The 17,244-nt window shown below is 26.9% G+C and overlaps 1 protein-coding gene across 4 annotated transcripts; it reads left to right on the top strand.

The window, feature by feature from the left end:
- Positions 1-14: 14 nt before the first annotated feature.
- On the top strand, positions 15-15,354 carry LOC123271210 (DENN domain-containing protein 5B). Of its 4 annotated transcripts, none has more exons than XM_044737462.1 (16): positions 15-547; positions 4,914-5,023; positions 6,179-6,399; positions 6,482-6,676; positions 6,751-7,222; positions 7,457-7,593; positions 7,661-8,048; positions 8,126-8,337; positions 8,467-8,673; positions 8,770-8,778; positions 9,080-9,254; positions 9,446-9,710; positions 10,132-10,239; positions 10,490-10,757; positions 12,123-13,094; positions 14,703-15,354. In XM_044737462.1, exons 1-16 carry the CDS (start codon positions 430-432, stop codon positions 14,890-14,892), a joined length of 4,047 nt encoding a protein of 1,348 aa, XP_044593397.1. In that variant the 5' UTR covers positions 15-429; the 3' UTR covers positions 14,893-15,354. The 4 variants fall into 4 exon arrangements, with proteins under 4 accessions (XP_044593397.1, XP_044593398.1, XP_044593399.1 ...); XM_044737464.1 differs by lacking the exon at positions 10,132-10,239 and adding an exon at positions 9,857-9,892 and having other exon boundaries at positions 16-547; XM_044737463.1 differs by lacking the exon at positions 8,770-8,778.
- The last annotated feature ends 1,890 nt before the right edge of the window (positions 15,355-17,244 follow it).

Raw genomic sequence — 17,244 nt, 5'->3', positions numbered from 1 at the left:
GTAAAAAGATCAATTATTCGTGTAGTAGCGCATACAGTGATATATACAGCGACAGCGACAGTGGGACCCTCCGTATCCGTACTAATACAACTACTTGTGCTCGTAGTTGATAACTTGGTGTAGAGGTGGTTAACATCAAAATTAATTTTGAGAGTGTCTGTTCAGATGTTCGATGTTGGAGAGAACACGCTGGAGTAAAATTCGCGATTCGACAGCAATCTGCAACCTCCCGGAAACTGTCAATAAAATAATACTCCAAATCAGCTGTTTTAATATCATGTGAATGACAGTTGATTTTTTAAAAATAAAATAAGTATCGATCAGTCATCATGCTCCAAAATAACAAACAGATTATTGAGTACAAGTGTAAATACATGATAATTATTAATTAATAAATGGTATTAATGTTTGTGTTAACTGGATAAAAATATGAACGGGAGTTTAAGTGGACATCGTGGTCCCGAGCAACATCCGACAAGATTCGCGGATTACTTTGTTATTTGCGGACTTGACAAAGACTCAGGCCTTGAACCTGACAAATATTTTGGTAAGTTTCTATTATTGTTTTTTTTTTTTAATTATATAAATAATGCCAACAAATTATTATATTCATTAATTATATTTTATTATTGATCCTTTGTTTTGTTTTTATTATTTTTAAATGTTAATTAAGTTTGATAATTGCCTTTAGAAAATTAAATTTATTGCATAATTTGTGTGAAACTGAAACGGAGATTGCGCGAAGAAAAACTTTCAAGATTATTCTTTTTTTATATTAATTAATACCGGGAAAAAATTTTCAATTATAACTTTTACAATAATTATTATTGTTGGGAACTAAGAAGATTTAATTATGACATTAGTTAGTAGTCACTTGATTTATTTTTAAAAAATTGCATTTTTAATTTTTACATGTCAATTTGTTTTGCCATAATTTATTTGTCAAAAGAATTTTTTAAAAATTGCATTTTTAATTTTTTAAAATTTATAACACTAAAGTTAGCCGATGTTTTTAATTTTTTTATTTTTTTTAATTACTAAATTAGAACTAAAAAATATTTTTTAAAAATTGCACTCAGAGTTTTTCAAGTTTTTGACAAATGAAAATTTTTTTTTTATTATTTTGCAATGATTTTTTTAATAAAAAAAAATTATAAAAATTTTTAAATGTCTGCTAACTTAATTTTCATTAAAATTTCTACATGTCAATTTTTTTTGCCATAATTTATTTGTCAAAAAAATTTTTAAAAAATTTCATTTTTAATCTTTAAAAATTTCTACATGTCAATTTTTTTTTTTATAATTCTTTTTGCCATAATTTATTTGTCAAAAAAGTTTTTAAAATAATTAAATATCAGCTAAATTAATTTTCATGATTTAATTATTAAAAAATTTATCAGTAAACTTTTTTAAAAAAAAATTATTTATTGATAAGAATCATAAATTTTTAAAAATTAAGTTGTCATTGAAAAAACACATTTAAAGCGATACTAAAAAATGAATTTTATTTTTAGATAAAAGAAGCTAATAAATAAAAATTACACGTGTATAAAAATTTATTTTTTTTTTTCAAAGAATCTATTCTCAAAGTCATTCTTAAGTCACAAAGAAACTCGATTTTTTCGAGGAATAAAAAATCTAAAAGTAGGTTTTATTTGCTAAAAAACTAGGTAGATTCCTTTGTGACATACTCTTACATTTTTTATTATTGTTATTGTAGGTATTATTATTTTTATAGTAGTAAGAGATGTTAGTGTGTGTGTGTGTAGAGAGGCTGGATTACGCGCAAACAATGCAGACTGTGGACCTTAGGAAGCAACAGATCGTGTTGAAAGAATGAGAAACTTTTGAGTTCTCTGTACTATACACCCGTATCCCCTATCTAAACGATATCGTATGAGCAATAGTAACTCAAGCTTAAGTTATCATTTTGATAATAAAGACGCTTTATTTTTTTTCATAGAACTCTAGAGTGTATTTGTGTGAAAGATTAACTTTCTATAGAAAAGTTCGGAGGAACATCTGTACTCCTCGTGAAATTCTTAAAAAATATCCCACGTGTGGTTCACATTTCACGCACATCAATATCCTGTACATGCACATGTATTCAATGGCCAGCTCATTTTTTTTCTCGCAACCGATAAATTTTTTTGAAGGAAAAAAAACGTTTGGAGTACATATTTAATTACTTGACAAAAAATTCTATTTAATGGCTAGACGTGTAATCTATCTTTTAAAGTTTTTAATTGTCGTAAAATAAACGAGTGTAATAGATATAAGTGGCATTGACATCAGCTGCTCGTTTACTATTAATATACGTCGTATTACATCTCGGCCCTGACAATTATTAATAATTAAAGTTAGTAATTTAATTACCTATCCTTGATAGGCACTAATGATTCGATGATACAACAGCATTGAACTGTTTGTTAAGGGGGATAGCCACTGTGGAATTAAAAAAAATTTTTTTTTTTTTTTATTAAATCAAACTTTACACTGATAGGATTTGTTTATATTTAATAAGCTTTATTAACTGTTAATAAATGATTTTTTAACATCATAGGATTTAATAAATATTTATTAACAGTGAATGAATTATTTATTAAACATGATTTATTAAATGTTAATAAATATTTGTTAACAAATATTTATTAACAGTTAATAAGTAATTTATTAAGGACAATTTTTTAACTGTAAATAAATATTTATTGATGGTCAATGAATATTTGTTAACTGTTAAAAAATATTTATTTAAAATAAAAAGCAAAAATAGCAATTTTCTTTTGACACTTTTTATAACTCTATAGCTGGAATACATGATAATAATTTAATTCATTAAATAAATTAACGTTTTTAATATTTAAAAATATAAAAGATAATTATGAGCTGTGATAGAATTTAATATTTTACAATAAACGTTATTATAATGTGATGTAATTAATGCAAATAATTTATAAAGATGATTTTTATTTATAAGCAATCTTGATATCATATGACATTGCAAGCTCGACAAATTAACTCAACAAAATATTTATTAACTGTTAATAAATATTTTTTTAACTATTAATAAATATAATTTCCTTCCAAATAAATATTTATTGAATGTTAAAAAATATTTAATAAATTAAATAATTGTCTTCAAATAAATTACATTATTAATAGTTAAAATATCCTTCTATCAGTGTAACAACATGATATTTTTTAATCAAAATTTAGGAGAGTGATTTTCAATGTATACTTTATAAAACAAAAAAACCCGATCCCCAAATTCCTTTATTATTCCAGTCAAAAAAATCCTCGAAAATCACCTATTTTTTCGATCCTCACAGTGGCTATCCCCCTTAATTTAATTTATATACTGATAAAAATTTTAACTTGACTCAAGAGCAAAAATCTTGAACCAAGAACACCAATTGGAAGAAAATGAATTTCTTGGGCCAAGAGAAAAAATTCTTGAGTCAAGATAGATTCTCTTGAATTAAGAAAATATATCTTGACTCAAGAATTTTTCCTCTTGGCTCAAGAAATTCATTTTCTTCCAATTGGTGTTCTTGGTTCAAAATTTTTGCTCTTGAGTCAAGTTAAAATTTTTATCAGTCTATGTATACTATTTATTTTATATTTTGTAACCCATGATAAAAAACGAGCGGCGTTTATATCAGAAAATCGGAGGCACGGCGACTTTCACTGATATAAAAGACAATTTTTATTTCCGCCTCGACTGCCGTTTCACATTACGCAATCAATGAACTGATAGTTGGTTACTAGATGCTGTTAATTTTAGTATTAGAATATTATTAGATAAGAACAGGTTTAAACCTACTGTACGGATGAAGGTACAAAGGCCAACAGCAATAACAAGGGCAACTAGGGCTCCCTTTACATTATTTCCTGACAAGCTCACTGAGCTATATAAAGTTCCACTGATAGAAAGAAAAAATGCTATAGGGAAATAAATGCCCTAAGGACTTTCGCTGACTCATATGTGATATATAATAATAATACTATTAGTTTACACATCCATTAGTCATATACCACACATGAGCTACCCATTAAAACCCATGTATTATTTTTTAAATTTCAATTCTAAAGAATTAGAATTGATAATAATAAGAATTAGATCTGAGATCCAAATAATTATTTTTAAATTTAGTTTATTGTTATTATAATACACAAAGGTCATATGTGTTATGATAATTTTTTTTTCTGGTTTAAAAATACAAATTTACAAAAATAATATTTTTATATATACATATAAATCGATCATTAAATTTACCTAATTTATTTATAAATCTTGTGACATTATTTAACCACTAAATAACGAAGCAATTGTCTCCGCTCAATTAACTTTACTGACGACAACATAATTTTTTTTTTGTTAACCAATACAAAGATGTATTATTATATTACATTATATCTTTATTTATATATGTATATATATTCAGTCTAATATGATAATATTTTTTTATGTAAATAAAACGATTGATATCAATGACCTTTGAGAACCGCTCAAGTAAACTTTTAAATATATGCCTTTGATAGAGTCTTCGGGCTTATTAAATTCATCAGACCAGATATAATATGTATCAATCTCAATAAATACTTTTTGGTTGGTATTTAAACGAGAGCCTGGATTTTGCATAACTACATAATTTTATTTATTATTATTATTGTTATTTTTAATGTCATTAGAAAAGTAAACGCTTGAATAAACTCTTTAAGGTCTAGAGTTTATGCGATAGATAAATAAGCGCGTGGTACGTCTTTAATAAACACACACACTGTTAATTAACTCACACATAAATTACGACCGTGAACTTTTAATCTTGAAAAAAAATATCTACCCTCTGGTATAAAATATTATTTTTTTTTTATTGCGTATTAATTATTTTTTTTTTTTTTTTTTTTTTCAGGAGATTCATTGCAGAGTACACCATTAGACCGTGCTTACAAAAGCAAAGTATTGGGTCACTATCCAGATTCTGTTCCCTGGAACCCATTTGATGAACATGCAGTCTGTATGGTAAATAAAATCCCTTTTATTTATTTATAAGATCATGGTATTACATCCATTGTGATCATATATTGTGATCGTAGTAACAAAGTAACTTAATTATTAGCTTAAATTCTACTACACAGAAAAAAAGAAATATTTGATCGGAATAAGATTTATTTGAGTCAAATATATAAGATAGTTGGATATGGCCAAATAAATATTTATTTCTGGTAAATATATAATATATTTGAGCGATTTAGTTGCGTCAAATAAATAGTTTATTCATGGTAAAGATATGGTTTATTTGTGGTAAATAAATCATAGTTGACGACAATAATGAACTTTTAAAATTTATTGTCACATTAAAGTTAGCTGTCACTTGACCAATTTTTAATTTTATTTAACAAATAAATTAATTCTAAAAAATTATTTTTTAATAATTGCATTTTTATGCATTTATCATTATTAAATAATGACTTTTGTTAAATTGCACTGTACTTTCTTAACTCTTGATATTTTCAAAGATATAAGCTCATCCCAATGTTACACTCATCAAGAGCTTTCATTTGAGTACCCACATGCATTTTTGATATATTTTTCATATATACATTTATAAAATATATATAAATATATGAAAAAATGATGTGGGTACTTAAATGAAAGATCTCGATGAGTGTAACATCAAAATGAGCTTATATCTTTAAAAATGTCAATAGTTCACAAGATACAAGGTCGTTTCTTAATTATGTTAAATTGCACTGTACTTTCTTAACTCTTGATATTTTCAAAGATATAAGATTATTTTGATGTTACACTAATCAAGAGCTTTTATTCGAGTACCCACATGCATTTTTGATATATTTTTCATATATACATATATAAAACATATATAAATATATGAAAAAATGATGTGGGTAACTTAAATGAAAGGTCTCGATGAGTGTAACATCAAAATGAGCTTATATCTTTAAAAATGTCAATAGTTTACAAGGTCATTTTTTTATTATGTGACTAGAGATAGAGTATTTTCAAATTCAGCCTAAATACCTATCATCATAAATTAACTATTGGTGAAAATGATATGTAACCATGAAAACCCATTTTATCATATAAATACCCGGCCACAAAATTTTGCTTATTCTCTTAATAATATAGATGATAATTATTTATCTTCCCTATTAGTTATGTCTCCCCAGCGGACTGAGATTTCGCACCCAAAAGCACTCAGTAGAGCCTTCTTTCCACTCGTTCGTCCTGACCAAGGAAGATGGCCGGAGAACTTACGGGTTCAGCTTGGTCTTCTACGAAGAATGCCGGAACCGAAAGATTTGCGCTGCAATGCAGACTCTCCAGGCTATGTTTATCACTGAGCTCAGCAGCGGACAAAATGGGACTCCTCCAGCGTAAGGATTATTATCCTACTCTTATACAACAATATTAATATCAATAAATAGATATTTATGGTAATAATAAATTTATTTGTAGACCTCGGAAGGGCCAGGATCCTCATAACACCCGATCACTGCCGAGACACTTCAAATTGTCAGCTCACTCACCCGGGGCCGCAATGGCCTACTACGATTCAACAAAAGACAAATTACTGGTAACCAAATCGATATCGCTGCTGTGTCAGCAACCTTACCTCCACGCTGCTCGTACATTCCTAACGAATCTCTACAAGTATGCATTAAACATTAAATATTAAATGTATGGCTTGCGGCTTGCTCATTGTAATTATAATTATTTAATTTCAGATGTGTTCCCAGACACCCCGGACCGGGTCTGAGTCTCGAGTCCTATGTCTACAATCTTCTGTACAACGTGCCAGTTCCATTGCCCGGAAAATCGCTTAAATTTTTCGTCCCCAATGACGAGCCGGCGAAATCACCTCTGGAGCTGGTTATTCTGTATCCTTGTCCCGCCACGGAACTTCCTCTCCTCGACTATCCCATCAGAGACATGTTTATGTGGCTTGGCCCAGAGACAGTTATTCAATTATTCACGTGCGTACTCCTGGAGAATCAAGTGCTCGTTCGTAGCACCGATTTTCATAAACTTATGGTAGTTGCTGAATGCATTACTGCCCTCCTGTTTCCCTTCTCGTGGCAACACGTCTATGTACCTATATTACCGGCAAGTCTTCATCATTTTCTTGATGCTCCTGTACCTTTTATTATGGGGCTGCATGCTCAAAGCGAAGGGAGTAATTTAAAAATAGCCAGTGAGGTAAATTATTTTATTTTTTAAATTAAATAAAATTAAAATAAAAATTAAATTAAATTAATTTTTATTTAAAAATTAAATTAAATTAAACTAAATTAATTTTTATTTTAAAATTAAATTAAAGATAAAATTAAATAAATTTTTGATTTAAAATTTAAAATTAAATAAAAAAAAAAATAAAATAAAATTTTTTATTATTTATTGATTTTTATTTTTATTTTTTTTTTTTTTTTTCAGGCAAACCTTTGTTATGTAGATATCGATAAACAAACTAGTCAATTCCCGGAAGAGTTACCAATTTTTCCAAGAAAAATGCAATTCCTCGCTGAGATTAAAACACTTTTAAATAAGTACAAAGTACCCCATTTTGAAAAGTAAGTTTTTTTTTTTTAATTAAATTTTTTATGAATAAAAAATTTGATTTTATTTCTTTTTTAACAGGACTGACAATATGGTCATAAATTATTTAAACTCAGATATAATGACAAGTAGTTTAACACTTCCTGGCTCGGGTTTTCACGTTCCAAGAAGAAAACACTCTCTTCACGATGTTCTGGATTGGGACAATAAATTAGACACTAACAACTCTACAACAACAGTAGCACAGTCTGACGCATTGCAGAGGATTGTTGACATTGTTAAAAAAACAGGCATAAGCCTGGATGATATTGACGCTGTTGAAAATATGACCAAAGATGAAGTAATACTCACTCCTAAAGAAGAATACCAACAGACATTAATTTTTAATAACGCGATCAGAGAAATTTTTTTCAACCGCTTTGTACAATTATTCGCCGGCTATGATCATTTTGTCATCCATCCAAGTCAAGTTAGTATTTTTTTTTCTTTATACATTATTGTTATTATTATTATTATTATTATTATTATTATTATTTATTATTGCAGGATAAAGATGAATGGCTCAATAATCGAGATAGTATGCATGTATTTGACAAAGCGACATTTTTATCAGATCAACCAGCCCAACATTTACCTTTTCTATCTCGATTTATCGAGACTCAGATGTTTGCGTCCCTCGTTGATACAAAAGTTATGTCATCTTGGAATGAATTAGACTCTAATATTAAAGTTTTTGACCAAAGAATTGCACAAATAAAGTAAGTATTTTTTTTTATGACAATAAAATTTCTTTAATTAATAATTAATTATTAATCACTTAATTAATTATTTATTACTGATCAAATAATTAATAAATAATCACCACTAAATTAAAAAAAATTCAACAGAAAAAAAGGAGGAGATGGAATGATTCGTTCGACGCGTTATCAAGTATCCAATAACATTCCAGAGACAGAAAAGTCACTGATAAATAAATTAACCAACATCGACTTTGAAGCAAGTCCTCCAACAGAGATACTCCCTCACAGGGCTGCTTATTTCAGAAGTTTTCCACTCCTTGACACTGTAGCGCTCAACAAAGAACCGGTTCAAAGGTTTGTTATGATTAATTAATGTCTTAATCTTTAATCAATTAATATTTGCTAAATTTTATTATATTAAATTTATTTGTTATGCTTTGTGGAATATAGTATACTGCGGTGAGAAATTAATATTAAAAAAAAATAATAGTAATAAGATAAAAGACCCAGTTATTGACACTGGCCTAGTTGTTTGACACTTGCAATTTAATCTAATTAAAAAAATGAAATGTTCTCAAAAAACCACTTATCTTAAAATTTATAATTCAAAACTTATGTTTATTAATTTATCAGAGTTGATTTATTTTTTTTTTAATTAAAATAAAATTGCAAGTGTAAATAACTAGGCCAGTGTCAATAACTGGATCTTTTACCTTATTTGTTAATAATAATTAATTAAAAATTTTTTAAAATTGAGTAGTAGCAGAAAAGGCCAAACTCAGTGGAAGTACAAGATGAAATCTCTGGAGGCGAATGGAAAACCACCAACGCCTCAAGAAACTCAGTCGCCGCGACCTCAGACAAAATTATCAGCTGATATGAGTCCTGCTTTAATTGCCCAGGCCAATTGGACATTTGTAGAAAAATTGCTGAAGGTAGTAAAAAATTTTTTATTAAAAAAAAATTATTTAAAAAAAATTTTTTTATTAATTGTTTTATTAAAAAAAAAAAAAATAATTTTTTTATTAAAAAAAAAATTTTTTATTAATTGTTTTATTAAAAAAAAAAATAATTTTTTTATTAAAAAAAATATTTAAAGTTAAAAACTGTATTTTTTTATTTTAAGGATTGCAAGTCTAAAACAAAACGAATGCTGGTAGAAAAAATGGGCTCGGAAGCAGTAGCTCTTGGTCACGGAACCGAATCTCTGGTAGATGTTGAAGAAAACACCTTGGTAGCAAGTTTGTGTGATTTATTAGAGCGAGTTTGGAGCCACGGTCTCCAGAACAAACAAGGCAAAAGCGCTCTTTGGTCTCACCTGTCCATGTATCAAGAGTTGGAAGAGTGTAATGACTCTGCTAAGTCTATCGATCCGAACTTTTTGTCACCCGGTAAGTTTAAGCTCACTAAAATAAAACTATTTAGTTACTAAGTATTACCTTTAATTATAAATGTCTATAATTGAAGCTTTTTAATTGTAAATTTATTATTATATAATAAATAATTGTAATATGTATAAATTGTTAATACAATGCAGCGTTAGCTTGGTGCGTTCTACGGAAGCGACTTGACTGTACGTCATTAATGCAATTATTATTGTTATTTTTATTAGTCGTAGCCCGGTAGAATGGACAAAATTATTTGCAAGCTAATTTTATCATACTTATATTTTATTATCACGTTAATTTTATTGCACAATATTTTTTTTTAATTATTATTATTATGTAAATTTAATTACAAAGCATGGTAGAGTTATATTATTATTATTATTATTGTTTTTTAGTCTTTTTGTTTTAATTTTTGTTTAATTAGACCAGAAACCATCGAATAAATCTTTCACATTAAAGGACCGTCTGTTGTCATCGATAAAAACGAGAAATATATATGAGATAGCTTCTTATATCAAGGAAAATTTTAATGGTAAATTTTAAGTGTGTTCCTGATCAATCTGGGAAGAAAATAATTTTTTTACTGCATCTGTTGCAATGAATGGGGTGCAAAATAAATTATTTATAATAATAAAAAATGCACGAAGCATGTTACATGTTTGAATAAGCTTTACTTGTTAAATCCGTCTGTTCAGTGTTTTTTATTTGCCATGTTATGCTCGTTTAATTATTTAAAATACCAAACAACAGTGGGATGGTACTGATTGAGAATGTATTTACAGATTTATCGAACCTGGCGCTGGAAACAGATGTATCGCCGACCAGGGGAACCGCTGATAGGAATAGATCCACCGGGGAGCGAAAATCAATTGGGCCTGAACATCTGAGGCCTCTTCCAGACTCGTTGACATTTGATATTAGGAATGTGCAAGCTATGACGGAGATAAAAACTCATATTGGGTATGCCAGAGCGTGGGTCCGGCTTGCTTTGGAAAAAAAACTTCTTTCTCGTCATTTGAAAGTGCTGCTGTCTAATACTACTTTATTGAGGTAATTTTTCTTTTTGTAATTTTGGTTATTTAAGACACTGTATCTCCTAAAATACTGGAGATAGTCCTATAGTATAAAAACGTTTTTTATAGAAACTTTTATAAGCTACAATTTTAAGCTCATGATTTTTTCCAAAAATCAATATTTCAAGAGTTACATCCATTTTTATGACTAGATAACAATTTTTCATTTTTTACTTTTTGAGCACTAATTAAGTAACTATATCTCCTAAAATATTGAAAATATCCCCATAGTATAAAGACGTTTTTTGTAGGAAATTTCATAAGCTACAATTTTTGTCTCATTATTTTTTGATAAAATCAATATTTTAAGAGCTACAGCTATTTTTATAATGTCGAGATAACAATTTTTCATTTTTTTATATCTAAGTATTATTTAAGTTACAAATTAAATTATATCTCTTAAAATATTGAAGATAGCTCCATAGTATAAAAACGTTATTTATAGGAAATTTCATAAGCTACAATTTTTGTTTTGTAATTTTTTAATAAAATCAATATTTCAAAAGTTACAGCCATTTTTATAATAACTATATATGAATTTTTCATTTTTAGCTTTTTGAGCACTAATTAAGTTACTATATCTTCTAAAATATTGAAGATATCCCCATAGTATAAAAACGTTTTCTGTAGAAAATTTCATAAGCTATAATTTTGATCCCATAATTTTTTGATAAAATCAATATTTCAAGAGTTACAGTCATTTTTATAATGACTAGATAACGATTATTCATTTTTAACTTTTTGAGCCTTAATTAAGTTACTATATCTTCTAAAATATTGAAGATAGCCCTATAGTATAAAAACATTTTTTATAGGAAATTTTATAAGCTACAACTTTCATTTCATAATTTGTTCCAAAAATCAATATTCCAAAAGTTACATCCATTTTTATGATTAAATAACGATTTTTGATTTTTAATTTTTGAGCCTTAAGTAAGTTACTATATCTCCTAAAATATTGAAGATAGCCCCATAGTATAAAAACGTTTTTTATAATAAATTTCATAAGTTACAATTTTTATTTCATAATTTTTTGATAAAATCAATATTTCAAAAGTTACAGCCATTTTTATAATGACTAGATTACCATTTTTCATTTTTTCCTATCTTAATACCATTTAATTAATATATTAAATTATATCTCCTAAAATATTGAAGATAGCTCCATAGTATAAAAACGTTTTTAATATAAAATTTCATAAGCTACAATTTTCATCTATAATTTTTTCTCAAAAATCAATATTTCATGAGTTACAGCCATTCTTAAAGTAACTAGATAATCACTTGATATTTTATTAAAAAATTCATTATTTTTACTATGTAAAAAAAAATTATTTTTTAGGAATCAATACAAAAGATCAGCATTTCTCCGATGCGAAGAAGAAAAGGAACAATTCTTGTACCACTTACTAACCCTCAATGCCGTAGATTATTTTTGTTTCACAAACAACTACCCGACAACAAAATTACCCTACCGAGTGATAATCTTTCCAAGTAGAAAAGCGAGCGCAGCTACAACATCCGCCAACGGATGGATAGTAATCTCAGGAACTCTCTGCGAAACAAACCCCGTGGGAATACCAAAAGGCACCCTGGAGTTTGTATTCCACCACAAAAACCTCGGAGTGCTGTCCACGTTACGAATCGGGCATGACAACTCCGGATTATCTCCCAAATGGATGGTCGAGCACGTGGTTGTGAGGAATGAGGTGACCGGACACACATTTAAATTCCCCTGTGGCCGCTGGCTCGGCCGAGGAATTGACGACGGCTCTACCGAGCGCTTACTTGTGGGCGCTTTGGTCCCCAGAAGTATTGACAGCGACGAGCTCGTGGAAACTTGCTCGACACCTCCGCGGTGCAGGTCGCCGAGTATTCCGCGAAACAGACCTAGTTTATCAGCTGACGTGCTGCAGCACGTGCTCGGGGAGGCTGTCAATGCAATCGTTAAGTTCCACTACCGGCGAGATCCTCAAGATGGATCACTCACGGCTCTGCTGTGTGGCGAGGGTGGACTTGTTCCTTCTCTGGAACAAACTTTTCTCTATGGGTTTAAAAATCAGCGGATTTTTGGAAGGAATTTTTATGTTTGGGATTATTTTTTGAGGGTTAAGGAAAATTTTGAGATGTCACTTTTGGAGGAGATGGACGAGTACTCGAAGAGACTCAATAGAGACAGAAGGCTTCATGCGGAAAATAATCAGAGGTTTACTATCTTTCGATGCTACTGTCATCTTATTGATCAGATCAATACTTTTAGTCACACTCTGGGGAAAGATGGGAAATTTCAATTGTTTATATGTTTAGCTGCAAGGTAAATATAATACATATTATATTATTATTGAAGTTTATTAAATTTTTATTACTTTTAATAATAATAAGTATTATCTTTCAAGCTAGATGATAATTTTCTTTTTTATTAGTATGTGAGCATTAATTAAAACACTGTATCTCCTAAAATACTGGAGACAGCCCGATAGTATGAAAACGTTTTTTGTAGGAAATTTTATAAGCTGCAATTTTTATCTCATGATTTTTTTCAAAAATCAATATTTCAAGAGCTACAGCCATTCTTTACGATGACTAGATAACGATTTTTCATTTTTTTGTATCTGAGTATGATTTAAGTTATAAATTAAATTATATCTTCTAAAATATTGGTGATAGTCCCATAGTATAAAAGTGTTTTCTGTAGGAAATTTCATAAACTACAATTGTGATCTCATATTTTTTTCCAGAAATCAATATTTCAAGAATTACATCTATTTTTATGACTAGATAACGATTTTTCATTTTTAACGTTTTGAGCACTAATTAAGTTACTATATCTTCTAAAATATTAAAGATAGCTCCACAGTATAAAAACGTTTTTTATAGAAAATTTCATGAGCTAAAATTTTTCTCATGATTTTTTCCAAAAATCAATATTTCAAGAGTTATAGCCATTTTTATAATGGCCAGATAACGATTTTTCATTTTTTACTACCCGAGTATTATTTAAGTTATAAATTAAATTATATCTCCTAAAATATTGAAGATAACCCTATAGTATAAAAACATTTTTTATAGGAAATTTCACAAGCTACAATTAATCATTTTTTTAATGACTAAATAATGATTTTTCATTTTTAATTATATGAGCATTATATAAGTAACTATATTTCCTAAAATATTGAAAATAGTCCTATAGTGTAAGAACATTTTTTATAGGAAATTTTATAAGCTACAATTATGATCTCATAATTTTTTGATCAAATGAATATTTCAAGAGTTACAGCCATTTTTATAATGACTAAATCACAATTTTTCATTTTTTTGTAGCTGAGTATTATTTAAGTTATAAATTAAATCATATCTCCTAAAATATTGAAGATAGCTTCATAGTATAAAAACGTTTTTTATAGAAACTTTTATAAGCTACAATTTTAAGCTCATGATTTTTTCCAAAAATCAATAATTATAGAGTTACATCCATTTTTATGACTAGATAACAATTTTTCATTTTTTACTTTTTGAGCACTAATTAAGTAACTATATCTCCTAAAATATTGAAGATATCTCCATAGTATAAAAACGTTTTTTGTAGGAAATTTCATAAGCTACAATTTTTGTCTCATAATTTTTTCCAAAAATCAATATTTCAAGAATTACATCCATTTTTATAATAACTAGATAACGATTTTTCATTTTCAACTTTTTGAGCACTAATTTAGCAACTATATTAAATTATATCTCCTAAAATATTGAAGATAGCCTTATAGTATAAAAACATTTTTGATAAGAAATTTTATAAGCTACAATTTTTATCTTATGATTTTTTGATAAAATCAATATTTCATGAGTTATAGCCATTTTTTAAGTAACTAGACAGTGATTTGATATTTTATTAAAAAACTTATTATTATTATTTTTTTTTTTTTAGAGAACAACTTCTTCATCCAATGTTACGTCCAATGAGTGATGCCCGATCAACAGCGGAAATGTACGAAGAAACTTCATTTTTACGAAATCCAACATTACTAAATTTCCTAATCCACATCTTGGAGCCATTAAGCGAGTTTCACATTGTCCTTGAAAAGAGTCTAACCCACGGAATTTCAAGTATATGCTAAGTTTATCAAGTCCAGGTATAATAATTAAACTAATCGTTACCTGAGGAAGCCAAAGTTTCTTCATTAAAAAATACAAAGATATTTATATAAGAAGTGTCTATTCACACGTAATAAAATCCTTTAAAATTAAAATCTTCATGAATAAGAGTGGAGAATAAAAGTTGTTAATGATATTGATATATAATTAAATTAAAAGGCAATTTAACTATATGTAGAAGAAGTGATCGCGTTGACTAAAGACTGTCCAGCGTAATTAGTAGAAATTGGTAGCGAACGTTTTATTTATTATTAAAAAATAAATAATAATAAAAATCGCGTTTTGAAATTATATTTATAATTATATAGTACATAACAGCTATGTCAATAGAAAATCTTGTCTTGGATCCAACCAAAGATATTATAGTAATTTTTTTCAATTAATTAATGTGATTTTATGAAATTTTAACATGACATTTTTAATAATTTTTTTTTTTTTATTTTAATTACGTAATTTTTTTTTATAATTTAAGTAATTACATACTCAATTTATTCTAATGAATTTTTAAAAAAATTTTGCCAAGATTTTATAAATTAGACAACATCCTAATTAAATTATTGTTATTATTAATTAATTAATTAATAATTATAAAGGCAAAAAATTTATTGCCATTTTACTCAAAAATTTAAATTTTTTACGACACTTGCCATATATTATTTTCACTTTTTTTTTTATTATTATAAATTATTATTATTATTTGTAGTAGTAAAAAAATATAAAGTGATAATTAATAAGTTTATAAAAAATTAATATTAATAGTAAAAATTATAGCAATAATTTTGTGTGATATTAAATGTTTTATGTTAATTTTAATAATTTTAAGTATCGATCTCGAAAATTGCATTTTTAAAAAATAATATATGTGATTAGATCGATTAATTTTAAATAAATAACTCGCTCTTTTAATTGTTAATTAAAAACTTGATTTTTATTGTATTTACTAAGTGTCAATGCACAAGCAGACTCATTTCATTGATATCCATTTATTCCGATGCCAAAATTTTTTTTAACTTTAAAACTGAGACATCGTTTAAATAGATTAATTAAAATTGCTAAAAGCTTTTGATTTAATATGAATATTTATAGTAATATATATATATATATATTGAAGAAAATATTAAAAGACCACTGGCTATGTGTATATACAATAATAAATTATATGAGATTAAATTTGGATAAATATACAACCAAAAATAATTTTACAATTGAATACAGTATGTATATAAAATTAAGTGTTGTATTGTACAGTAGATATATATATTAAATTGATAATAAATAATATTAACAGTGTAAAATAATTGATTTTTTTTTTTATCCTTAAAAAAATTAAAATTTTCTTAAAATTAATCTTTAGAATAAGAAAAATTTATAGTCAATTTATTATAATAAGTATTTAGACTGCATTCGAAAATGCTCTATCTCTAGATACAAAATTAAGAAATAACCTTGTATTTTGAGAAATATTGACATTTTTTAAGATATAAACTCATCCCGATGTTACACTCATCGAGACCTTTCATTTGAGTACCCACATCAATTTTTCATATATTTTGTATATTTATATATATTATATATATGTATATATGAAAAATATATCAAAAATGCATGTGGGTACTCAAATGAAAGGTCTCAACGAGTGTAACATCATGACGAGCTTATATCTTTAAAAATATCATAAGTTGACAAAATACAATATAACTTCTTAATTATTGACATTTTTAAAGGTATAAGCTCATTTTGATGTTACACTCATCGAGACCTTTCATTTGAGTACCCACATCAATTTTTTACATATTTTATATATTTATATATATTATATATATGTATATATGAAAAATATATCAAAAGTGCATGTGGGTACTCAAATGAAAGCTCTTGATGAGTGTAACATCATGATGATCTTATATCTTTAAAAATGTCAATATTTAAGAAAGTACAGTGCAATTTAACAAAAGTCATTATTCAATAAGTCAATAATAAAACAAATAATTAACTTGTAATGATTTTTATTACAGCATGAAATTTTTTAAAATATTTACACAGATGATTCATTTTCTAAACTAATTATTAATTATTAAAATTAGTACAATTAATCTTATAAATAGGTGATCAATATTGAGATTACTTACAAAAATTTACAGTCAACATTAACTAGAAATTTAAAATAAACGACTGAGAACCGTAATTATTTAAGTGGAATTTTTCAGGTCTTTCATTAGAAAAAAAAAAAAATTAAACATTTTGTTCATTACTACTTAGAGTTTGATTATGCTCTCTACTAAATTGTACTCATTATAATTGAGCTGAAAAATATT

The sequence above is a fragment of the Cotesia glomerata genome, linkage group LG9 (assembly GCF_020080835.1).
Source record: "Cotesia glomerata isolate CgM1 linkage group LG9, MPM_Cglom_v2.3, whole genome shotgun sequence".
NCBI classification, from domain to species: Eukaryota; Metazoa; Arthropoda; class Insecta; order Hymenoptera; family Braconidae; genus Cotesia; species Cotesia glomerata.
This window is presented reverse-complemented; position numbering and strand designations above follow the sequence as displayed.

What these genes read in the sequence shown, in the direction of transcription:
- LOC123271210 (XM_044737462.1), top strand. Translation starts at nt 430, where the DNA reads ATGAACGGGAGTTTAAGTGGACATCGTGGTCCCGAGCAACATCCGACA. An exon ending in ATGAACATGCAGTCTGTATG is followed by an intron (nt 5,024 to 6,178) that starts GTAAATAAAATC and finishes CTTCCCTATTAG; the next exon opens with TTATGTCTCCCCAGCGGACT. An exon ending in AAAGTACCCCATTTTGAAAA is followed by an intron (nt 7,594 to 7,660) that starts GTAAGTTTTTTT and finishes CTTTTTTAACAG; the next exon opens with GACTGACAATATGGTCATAA.